The following is a 12,296-nucleotide window of genomic DNA, read 5'->3' as shown; positions in this document are numbered from 1 at the left end:
TGTCTCACCGAACATTACAGTAACATTACTGACACTTAGTGACCAGTGTAGAATACTACATATCATCGCAATGTCTTTGAATGCATCTTTTGAATGCCTTATATTTGTATTTTAGTTCATTTAGCCATTTTTATGCTTTAAAATAGTGTAATTAAAAAAAAAAAAGGTACAATTTGCTTGCTAATACGCATAGTATTTTTGACTAATAATAGGCTGTATTCAACCACAAAACAAAATGGTTTATTAATACTATACAACATTTTTGAAAATCCGTGATAGCGTGAAGCAGTGAAATTTGATGTGCAATGTGGCGACGGATTATTGTACTAATATTACTAGTATGCAACCCGCAATGCACGCCGGGAAGCCCGTGTACACACTTTCCCAACATGAAGTTAATAATAATAATAATAACAACAATGGATTGATTTTATATAGCGCTTTTTTACAAGGTAGCCAAAGCGCTTCCCAGTGAAGTGAACCCATTATTCATTCACTCCTCACTCACACACTGGTGGTGGTAACCTACATCTGTAGTCACAGCTGCCCGATTCAGGCCTACAGCCTCTCTGACAACCAAAAAAAGTTAATTCACATGCATACACCAGTGTAGGCAGCACTGGAGGCAAGGTGGGTGAAGCGACTTGCCCAGGGACACAACAACAGTGACTGGGTGGAGGGCCAACTGCCAACCTTCTGATTTCTGTACAACCTGCTCTTCCTCCTGAGCCGCTGCTGCATGCTACCCAGTTACCCAGCATGCTCCGCATCCTGTAGCCACACCAGTAAAATAACACGGTTGCACCACAGATGGCAGTCATGTTCCCTAATTTTTCCAGAATATTTCCCTCATATCATAATGCGTATGGTAGATTTTTCGGTGATGACATCATGAAAAACGTAAAAACTGACCATTTCAGGGCCTCTTCTCTGAAAAGTGAGAGACATTATAGAATTTTCTCATGTTTGGTGCTCTAGGGACACACATGCTACTGTTAGCACGTCATTAAAAAGTCAATTTACACAATTGGGGCCCCTTAATAATGCACCAGTTGGGTTGCAGTGTTGTCTTCAAGAGAAACATTAATATTCACTGAGATGTCTCAGTTTATACAGCCGTGTAAAAACAACCATATGTTGCACTGGGTGAGTCCCGTAAAACAGAGGTCCTTAACAAGTGCGCGTCACACACTCTCACACACTGTGCATGCATAAAGCGTACCAGGACATAAAAATGACACATGGGACTACTACTATTACTACACTACACACACACACACACAAGGTTATAGCTTGTACACAAACACAGAAGCAAACTTCATGACCAAAACCTATTATCGATGATTGAAAAGTATTATAAAAAGCAGTGTGCACAGGTTGCACATAAATACCATATAAGCTTGTACTGGAAAAAAGAATCTTTATCAACAATGCATCAGACAATTGAAACAATTCTATTACATTTTGTGCTGCCTGTAATCAAAGCATGGGCATCTTTAAAAATGGAAATACTGATGTGAAGAACTAAATTAAGCTCATTGAATTGTGAGAATGAAGTAGAACAGTTTCAAGGCTGTGCAAAGTTAAGACATTTTACAGTATGTTTTCTTACTTTTTGTGACCACGCCCTCCAGCCTGATAATATTGGGGTGGTCAAACTGCCCCATGATCGAAGCCTCGCGCAGGAAATCCCCCCTCTGGCGCTCCACATAGCCACCTTTCAGCGTCTTTATAGCCACGGCAATCTCCTTCTTCCCCGGCGTTCTCAGGCGGCCGCTGCACACTTCTCCAAACTCACCTGGACACACACACACACACACACACACCGTAAGGAGTCAACTCACTTAACACCACCAGCAGGTAGCGGTACGTACCACCTGAGGGCAGTGTTGTAGTGCACAATCATGCGCCTGCTCCTATGCTTCTTTGTAGTCCACATCAAATTTTCCAAAAATAGACATAACAACTTCTTACTTTCCTTTTATCTCTAAACTTGTCAACTCTTGAATGCATCTTGCATTTGCACAAACAAATTAAAATGAGGAACTTTCACAAACAGCCCTTTTTACGCCACAGATGAGATTAATGATGATTGCGTGTGTCATCCATCCATTTTCCATACCCTGGCTGAGCTGAAGCCTACCCCAGCTGATGTCAAATAAGAGGTATGGTCAGTGTTGCCAGATAGAAAATGTCAAATTATCATACCAGAAACTGAAAATGATTGTATTTTGAGGAAAATGACCGCACATACGCAGTTTGAAGTTACTCAGGACCATCTGCTCCAGTAAAACATGACCACACACCTTGTATCGTATAGCTTATACTGTAATGCCACTTTACCTTTAAATAAACTAACGGAAAAAAGCTGCCACGGGCAGAACAGTGCCCCCAACTGTGTGGCATGCTGCTGCACTGAACAACCCAGAACATCAGTCATATTTAATGATCTCCTTAAAATCATGTATCAACTAATCATGCACTCCTGTGGGGAACAGTAAACAACAGTTACGTTAACTCTAAACACGTAACTTTAGCAAAAACAAAACAGGTGCCGCAAGGCATGCTGGGAAGCGGGAAGCAACCTTTCAAGTTCTGAACTGTTATTAAGATAGATTGATTTTTGGAATACTTAAAACCCTTCTTTTGTGGAATGCTTCATGCAGCCCAGCCTCAGCCAGACTCCACCTCCAGCGGATCCCAGGGAAGGGAAAGTTGATTTTGAGACCCGATTTAGAGTCTCCAATTAACGCAACATGCATGTTTTTGGAAGTAACTGGAGAAAGCCCACACATGCATGGGAACAACTGCAGCCCCATCGTGAGATTATCACCAACATAGCAAATATCCTGCTGAAACAGTGAGACCATTGTGTGTGTGTGTGTGTGTGTGTGTGCGTTCATACCGGCTCCAATCACCCTCTCAATCCGGATCCGAGATGGATCTATCTCCTTGGTAAACTCATGGACGGCCTGCGCGGGGTCCTCGTACGTGTCAGGGTCCACATAGGTCTTAATCCCAGGAAAAGGAACTGCAGAGCGTGAATGACACACAAAATATCAAGTGGTAAAACACGAAGGGATGCACCGATCCACATTTTTTCACTTTCCATCCGAGCCTGAATTTGGATATCTGCCGATACAGATACTATCCCGATACCAGAGCTCTGTTTGCTTTATTTTTATGACAAGGAGGTGGTCGAGCAACGATCGCTTTAGTGAGCACACGTTACTGTCACAACCATGCCAAAAGAATATCAGCAAATGTAGCTAGAAGAATATCAGTCGCTGTCTCCAAACATGTGTGCTTCACAGACAGTTGGACAACACAGAACTCTGAACATTGCACATAACATCCGGGTTGCTCCATTATCATTATTGTTTATTTGATATGGCAGGCAAGTATGATATTATATCGATTATATCGACCCAGATGTTTTCATTCACTGATCTTCTTTTGGCTACATTTGCTGATATTCTTCTAGCTACTTTTGCTGACAACATTCAAGCACAGACAGGGCTCATGGATCGGGACTCTCCGCAGGTGAATTAGGCTGGTATCGGACCATAGTTGGCCCCATCCGTAGAACAGTGTTGGAGGGGTTTTTTTCATTTGCTGTTTAATATGTTGATGAAGTTGAAGGGTGAAATTAATTAAACAGAGATCCTCATCATTTAGAAAATTGTAATTAAACTCTTGAGCTCTTCTAATTAAAAGTGGAAATTATGCTGTAGTAAAAAAAAAAAAAAAAAAAAATCTAATCTTAACAGGAATGATTCAAGAGATGATCCTTGTCAAATCTGGAAATATCTTGACTGTAACACCTGACCTTTACTAACTTTGTGTCATGCAGTGAAGTTCTCCAGCCTGCACTAGTGTCCTTGAGCAAATCACAAAATCTTTAGCAGACTCTGACTGCCTGCAGCAGGGAAGCCAGACACAAGCTGGGTTTGGCGATGGGTGATCGATACGGTATCACAAAAACAATAGCTCTCAGTTGTCTCTGATGCATGAAGCAACAACTACAAAACCCTCAGGACCTCCTCCCACAATGCCACACTTCACTGTCAAGTCTTAAAAGGGAGCCCACATAAAGTAATTGAACATAATAGAAGAGATGCATGATGCATTCTGTCATGCACCAGCTTTTTTAGGCCAATTTGCTACATTTCTTACAATAGTAGTGCACAGTTTTGATTTCCATTGTTGAAGAGGTAACAACAATAGGTTCATTAACTTGTACTATTTTGCTCCTGTCATGCAGAGTTACGTAAAGAAAATGAGGGCACCCCATTGCATTGTGGCAACCCCTTGAGTTGTGCTGCAAATGCTTTGAAAGACAAGCTGCCATACATGTACACTATAGTGCATCCCTGAATATTTGGTGATTTTTGCTCAAAGCATTTTTTATTTGTGGGAAAGCCCACCTTTATGTGCTTTTGATGTCCATAATTGGGACGTTTTTTGGTAGGAAACGCATCTGATTTACTTTTACTTTAATGTCAGCATAGTAGGAATCAGCTTGACTTTTACACCCTTCTTCACAAATCGTAAACCGGAGGTGTCCAATGTGCAGTCCGGGGTCCAATTGCGGCCCGCAGCACATTCTAAAAATATATAAAATATATATAAAATTAAATTATATAAAAATAGAATTTAACAAGAAAACTACAACCCGAAAAAACTACAGCAAAAATCAAAACATTTGCACTAATTTTACAAGAATACAGTCCAAATAATGAAAGAAAGAAAAAAGTTGTAACCTAACAAGAAAAAGTGGCGTTATTATGAGAATAAGATCGTAATATTATGAAGAAAATAATGTCATTTTAGTAGCATTAAAAACAAAAGAGGTTTTTTTTTAAGTCATAATGTTATGAGAAATGAACAAAACAACAAATAAAGTTGACATTTTTGGAAAATTAGGGTGCAGAAAAGTTCCAGTGTTAAGAGAATAATACATTATGGGAATAAAGTCATAATTACGAGAAGAAAATTTACAACAAGAAAGAGAAATAGTTTGACAATAAAACAACCACAGCCGAAATAGCAAAAACAGCCGCAATTTTACGAGACTAAAGTCAAAATATTGAGACAAAATTCGTATTGTAACCAGAAAAGAGAAGTCAAAATTATACCAGAATAAACTTGTAATATTATGAGGAAAAAAATGTCATTTTAGTATTTTTCAAAAGTTGTAATATTATGAGAAACAAACAAACAAATGCTGTAATTTTTGGAAAATTAGGTTGGGCTAAAAGTTATATTCTGGGAATAAAGTCAAAATATTATCGTTACTTTTTGGTTGCACCGTGTTTGAGGCAGGCATTGGGGTAGATGACCTCCTGTTGTGTTGTGTGAGTAAGCGGGTACATTAGGAATATATATGCCAATATTGTCACAAAAAGGACTGTCTGCTGTCTATACCGATATCGGGTTGATATCGGTGTCGGATATGAAGTGCTGGACAATACTTATTATATTATTATATTGAGCATATCAGCAATATTGAGCATCTCAAGCAAATTAGGTTATGTACAGTAGTGTCAAGTAGTGTCAAAAATAGACATTTTTATGGGCACCGCAATTACTCGGGAGTTTTTTTTTACCATGTCCATTCTGGTAATTGGTCCTCCTCTTATCCTCGGAGGTCATCTTAGCCTTGATGTACCACTGGCACCTGTAAAACACACACATTGATGGATGAAGTTCAAGAAATCCAATTTCGCTTTTTGCTTACAGTGCCAGATTAAAGATAATAAATACCCGGCTAAAAGCACGCTGACCATCCAGTCATTTGTAAATTTGGGTATTTTGAGATACCCATCATTTATAAATGGTTAAAGACATCTCCGGTATTTGATTTCTTTCAAACACAGCTTTAAAAGAGAGGGAAACAGCAAAGACTAGTTCATCATAAATGTTGTGTGATGCTCTGGCTCTCTAAAAAATACGCCCGGGGAGACGGGCTATATATTTCTATATGTGCACAGACACACTGTTTAACTCCAAAATAAAACTCTTTATTTGGGATTGACAATACGAACTATGAACTGTGAAACACTGACACTATTAGTACATGAACATCCCTCATTTACTTTCTCGACAACATCCTCGACATGTTTGGCAATCAAGCAAAACAAAGCAAAAATGCGACAAACATGGCGAAACGTGAAAGCAAAGGTTAAAACAAATGTCCGATAAAATGTATTTTTTTTTTTCAGCAGAATTTTGTCATTTGCTCTCAATTGCTTCTGTGTCTCCCTCAGTCACGTTGTCGCAAACACCTCCACCCGCCCACATGATTACCGTAATGGCCCTTATATCACTAGAAAGTGCAGACTCCCTTGCTTCAGAAACCATTGGAATCATTTCTATAGTTGAAGACTTAATTAAACGTTTGAAAATAGCATTGCAAACCCTATCGCCCAATACAGCTTTGATGTTAAAGGTTGAAAAAACTCATTTGGAAACATACCGCAGGCCGTATTTGGCCCAGGTCTGCTCTGGCATAGGTACAAAGATCATGCAAAATTGCTAAAAAATATTACACTTAACATTTTTTGTCGTTGTTGTTAGGCTCATTACATTATCTGTACAGCCGAACCTCAGTTAGCATCCGCCCCGGTTAAAGTCGAAAATGTATACCAAAATTTTGCCTCGGTTTGTGTACATTTTCCAGTTAGCGTACAATACAACGCGCGACTTGTCGTGTTATTAACACAGTGCGTGAGTCCAACTGCATTCTTAATGTATTTTTAGCACAAACCATCCTGTTAGCATCCTTAGCTTGCTAACAAAACGGCAAGTGATGTCATCAGTGGTTGACTCAAAATTTTTTTTATAGTTTTCCATGCATAAATCAATTATGAATGCATATACATGACGAATGACAGAGATAAATGAACATTCAAGCTTACTTTTACCTTCACTGAATTGATTATTGACGTGACTGTTCCCAAAGACACAATGTGGCAGCGAGAAACCACACGGACACCATTTTCCCATTTTGTCATGAGTTATTTCTTGAATTGGACAGCATTCCTCACATTCTTTATCAAAATGCAAGCACTTGCAACTTTCTTTGGCTCCATTTTGGGTTATTGAGGTGAGAATCACTATTGAATTCAAGAAAAAACAGGAAAGTGTAGCTCTTGTTGATGTTGTTGCCACATTGTCTTCAGCGACGGTCGTTAGTAACTTCAAATATTCATTCATTTCTCTCACTCATCATTTATACTGTATGTATTTCAAATTGTTTTGTGCATGTAGAACTATACAAATGTGTTTTGTGTTAAAATTTTTGGTTTCTGGAACAGATGAATTGGATTGCATTATTTCTTATGGGAAAACTTGATTTGGTTAGCGTCCATTTCGGTTAAAGTCGGACCTTCTGGAGTGGATTAATGACGCTGACCAATGTTTCACTGTATTTGGTATTGTCATGTTCAATTTTGGGTTAGTGAAATATGTTATGTGAAGTGATGGCTTCGACCAGTCCCGGAGTGCCCTGTGTGGGTGTAATGACAGAGCGTGTGCTCATGTAATCGCATGTGAACGTCCTTCTCTGTGAAGATTTAACATAATCTGGGTGGCCAGGGCGTCAGGGGTGCTCTGAGCCACAGGTTGCCAGTGTGGGCTTTGACTGAGTGAAGTCTGTGGGGTCCTGGACACTGATGGACAGTGCAGATAACATGGCAGGTGACACAGACAGGAAGTGGAAGAAGGGGATTTGGAAAGCCACTGTTGACCTCTGTTGATGGGGTCAAGCTGTTCATTAAAGAAATGGCGGCGTGTGGCGTTATCAGTCCTTTGCAGTCCTGTCCTCTGATCCCCTTTATCCGCCTGTCCCCCCCCCCCCTCTCTCTCCTTCTCTGGCTTTCATGTACAGGCCGCACACGCAGAACTGACATGAATACTTGTCCTGCCTGCGATGTTGTTTTTTTTTTGCAGGACGCGCTCACATTTGCATAAGCACAAGCACTTCACTCCAAAACGGGAACTTCAATTAAAGCACTTTGCCCAGAGCGCTAATCAAAGCGTCACACTAAGTCCAACCACTCCTCTTTTGCCTCGACAGTCCCAGCATCATAGCAGAGGGCACTGAAGAATGGAAGAAAAAAAAAAAAAGCTGTAGCGTCAGTTCAAGGACAAAGTGTACACAAACCAGAATGCATATTTTAACTTTCAATCGAACAGGAGCAAATTCACATTTTAGGAAGCTTTTAGAGCATCGAGGTCCACCTCCTCCTCACCTGCCAGGTCCTCTTACATCCCACCTTGTAGAAACTCACAGTCACGAGAGCCCCATGAAAGCTCTCTTTGCTCGCAGGCTGCTCAAGTGCGTTAAAAAAAGGACTAAAAGTCCCTCCTCCTGTACACAGGGTAGGAGGACGGTGTATTGTGATGGAATGCTTTACTGCACAGCATGTGTGTGTTTAATGCGGGGGGAAAGACCATACAGCAATGCTTGAAAAAAAACAGGCTTTTTGAAAGTGGTAAACATGAAATCCCTCGTGAAAATCATCCTAAAAGTGAATGACCAGCTGGAGAAGATCACGACTTGATGTCCGGACCTCTGTTATTGTCTTCCTTTCTTGTACAAATGTGGGATGTGATTAACAAAGGCCATGTGGCTCTACTGGTCTAGCAGTTATTGCCACTCGTAGCGATGCCCACCACTTTAGAGCAGGAGAGTCTAAACTTTTTCCATCGAAAATAAAAGGATGCAAAGGCCACTAAGGAAATGTTGTAAAGCAACACATGTGGATATGCTAAGGAGTTTTATTTGAGGAAAAAAAATGCGCCTCAGCTTTTTGATACAGTTGAAACAACACATTATACTACGGGCTTTTCTCTTTTTTCCCCCCATTTTTGGCATTTAAAAAAAAAAAAAAGCAAATATTTCAAACTTTCTTCTTAAATAGCCCTTGTAAATTTTCTTTTTGTAATATTATGACTTTATTCCCATAATATTATATTGTTATTATATTGTATTATTTTTTTTATATTTTTATATTTTCTCCCAACCCAATTTTCCAAAATTACTTTAAAAAAATACTAAAAGGACAATTAAATTTTTTTCCTCTTAATATTACGAGTTTATTCTTGTAAAAATATTTTTCTTGTTAGTATATGACTTGTTTTTTTCTCTTATTGTTTAGACTTCAGTCTTGGAAAATGACAGCTGTTTTTTCTTTTTCTGCTGTTGTTTTTTTATTTTTATTTTACAACAATTTCACCTACTTGTTGGGATTTTTCTTCACATCATTGCTACTTTATTCCCATAATAGTTGGACTTTATTTGTGTAACATTGTAACTTTTTCCACACCCTCATCTTTAAAAAAATAATATTAATATTTTTAATTAATTAATATAATACAATTATTTAATATTTCAACTTTATACAACTAAATGATTTAATTTTTCCTCATTATGACGATATTCTCATAATATTAAAATTTTTTCTTGTTATAGTAAACATTTTTTGTCTGAATATTTTGATTTTTCTTGTAAAACTACTACTTGTAAAACTAATGATTTTTCCATATTTGCTGATGTGGTTTTTGATTTTTCTTCAATTAAATAAAATTGAATTACATTATTGAAATGCGCCGCGGGCCAATAAAAAAAACTGCCACGGGCCGCAATTAAAGCTGCTACTTACTATTTTGGTATGCAATTAATCATTTTTTTATTTAAACTTGTAAATATCCTTAAATTACAGCCTCTCAGATGTGATTATTGTATCATTTCCTTAGTCATCCTTGAAAGCAGACCTATTTTCATTTTTCGTTAGGCAAAACAAGATATTCACACAAGCAATACAGCGGTACCTGGATTTTCGTCGACAATCGAAACGTACCAAAGTCAAGGTAATTTTTTTGGTAAGAAATCCTGTAAATCCACTTAATCAAGTGCAGACACCCAAACACCAAAAATATGAGCAAAACATACTTTTTACAGAGAATAATTATAGTTTTAGATGCAGAAAACAATGATGCAGACTTTTCGTACAGTGTTTCTCACCTTCTTTATCAAATTGCTGGTCCATGGTGGGTTCTTTATTTATCAGTCGCACTCAACAAGAAAACGCAGGGACGGTGAGTCATACGATAAAGTACAGGGCAAAAGGACTACTCTGTTCCGTGCAATATCGTACAATAACCGAGGCAGAATTTTAGCAAAATACGAAAACTGGAGTGTAAGAAAACCAAGGTTTGACTTTAGGTTGTTTTTTTCACAGGAAGCACATCTCATCCACCTGAAGTGGGTGATTAATAAATAGGTGACAATACAGGTAAAATGTACAGCATACATGTTCCACTGTTATAAAACGCCCACAATTTTGACATGTTTATGTCTCTATGCTTCACCGATGATGATTTTTCGCACTTTGTGGTCCTTGAGCGCGCCATAATTGCTGTGACTTGTGCTAACCCGTGTTTCTGATTCATCTGTTTTCTCGATCATCATTATCGTTCATCAGTGGTACATTCTATCATTGATTAAAGTGTGTTTAATAAGAGTGTGAGGCATATTTACGTCTTAAACATGGATTGCGCATTTAGCTTATTAGCAGGAGGATTTGGAGTCGGAGGGGTGAGCCGTGTGTCAAAAATAGACATTTTTATGAGCATATTAATTACCGATTTGTGCCAGTCGCTGGTAGTACTGTACACACACCCACTTGGATTTGCTCATTTCAACTTTGTGAGCACGGGCGAGAAGTATGGCGGCCTTAAAGGTTCAAAAAGGTAAGTGTTTCTTAGAGATAAGAGGCAAATGGCAGTACATCCTGGTTTAATTTTTGCACTGAAACCCCAACGCCAAGAAGTTCAATATGGTTGCCAGATACTCATCTACTTTTAGAAACACTCAGACAGTGAAGTGGTGACTCAATCTAAGTAGTACGTACTTTGACGGTACAGGGGAGCTAGATGTCAATAAGCGGAGAACTTTCTACTTTTACTTCAAGCTAAGTAGGGACGAGTACTGAAACTCTGTATTGTTATGCAAGTAATATCTTGTAAATCTCAACAGAGGCACACAGAGTCTGACGCTCTATTTAAACTTTATTGCTGACCTTAACACACCAACAGCAGCGGTCAGTCCCAGCGCCACACACACATTTCTTCCTCGTTATGCACCAATTACGGTCACGGTGAGCGAGGTGCATTCACGGAATTCTGAACATCAACATTACAACACAAAAGGCCATGTGTTTGACCAATCCTTGTGTTCCGTACTGTCTGAGTTCACCACCGTGCCACTGCGTGCAGGTAAGAATTTCTGATGAATAGCATGGTCAGCTTTACAGGGAAGGTCAGAAAGGTTTCGTACGTACAGAGTGAGTCAGCGTGCAAGCATTTAGACATAACAGTGATTGCAATTTTGTACAGTATACGAGACGTACCGAATGATTTGATCGTTCCATTAAAATGTTAAGCTGAAAGTACTATAGCTGAAAAGCCTGAGAGGTCAACAACTGCAGGCGCCACAAAAGTGATAGATAGGTTATTGATCTCCAAGAGAGATTCACATAATTCCCTTAATTATCTTAGAAGTGAAGGTTATCTCGAAAAATGCAGTTTTATCAGATGCTGTGTTTTTATACAGCAGTAAAATATGAGTGAGGTCAAAAATGGGGCGGATGGCATAGAGCAGTACAGACACGGCAACGAAATGATCTGTTACCATTAGTAGCTAGTGTCATGCAAGGCAAATACTGTGGAAGCTTTTTAGGTTTTCATTTTAGCAGCAGCTTGTAGCCTTTGACTCATGTGTCTGGAGCCGGGTTTTCATTATCTGTGATGTAATGTTGGAGCATTAGGCTCATTCGGTTACTCTTGACCCTCTATAACAGGGGTATTCAACCACAATTCAAATAGGTCCAGATACACAAAATTTCCTCAAGCTAAGGTCTGCTCCAGCGGCCAGGGCGAGGTAGGGCAGGAGTAGCAAGCGGGCGGAAAATAAAAGAAGATAGAAACGAGTAATAAACACGGATAACGAGGATAGCAAGATGTTTTACTTAGAGTCGCAATGTTTAGCGCCAATGAATAGATTTGATTGGCTTAGCTCGCATGCATTTTGGTCAGTGGATTTACTGAGCTGATGAACACGTACCATAAAGTCTAAAAAAGATGCGCCGGTCAAAATAGAAGCGCCCTGTCAAAACTCCAAATACTTAAAGGGGACCTATTATACAAATTTTCGGGCCTTTGTATTGAGTTCTGGACTCCTATAGAGCAGCTACACACCCACACAGAAAGCTTTCTAGATCTTCCAGGCT

General features: G+C 39.1%; 1 protein-coding gene across 3 annotated transcripts in view; it reads right to left on the bottom strand.

Annotated features, from left to right (window-relative positions):
- epha6 (eph receptor A6) overlaps positions 1 to 12,296 on the bottom strand; it is a 245,183-nt gene that overhangs the window by 13,114 nt on the left and 219,773 nt on the right. For 2 of the 3 annotated variants that reach the window (XM_054786681.1, XM_054786682.1), the window contains exons 9-11: positions 5,610 to 5,680; positions 2,906 to 3,031; positions 1,613 to 1,798 (exon numbers count right to left, since the gene is read on the bottom strand). In XM_054786681.1, the coding sequence (XP_054642656.1) occupies positions 1,613 to 1,798; positions 2,906 to 3,031; positions 5,610 to 5,680 (383 nt within the window). Of the gene's footprint in view, positions 1 to 1,612; positions 1,799 to 2,905; positions 3,032 to 5,609; positions 5,681 to 12,296 lie in introns of those variants that run through there. The other variant, XM_054786683.1, reaches the window with a different exon arrangement.

Source organism: Dunckerocampus dactyliophorus, chromosome 9 (genome assembly GCF_027744805.1).
Source record: "Dunckerocampus dactyliophorus isolate RoL2022-P2 chromosome 9, RoL_Ddac_1.1, whole genome shotgun sequence".
In the NCBI taxonomy this organism is placed as follows: Eukaryota; Metazoa; Chordata; class Actinopteri; order Syngnathiformes; family Syngnathidae; genus Dunckerocampus; species Dunckerocampus dactyliophorus.
Note: the sequence above shows the minus strand (reverse complement) of the source record. Positions and strands in the feature narration are given on the sequence as shown.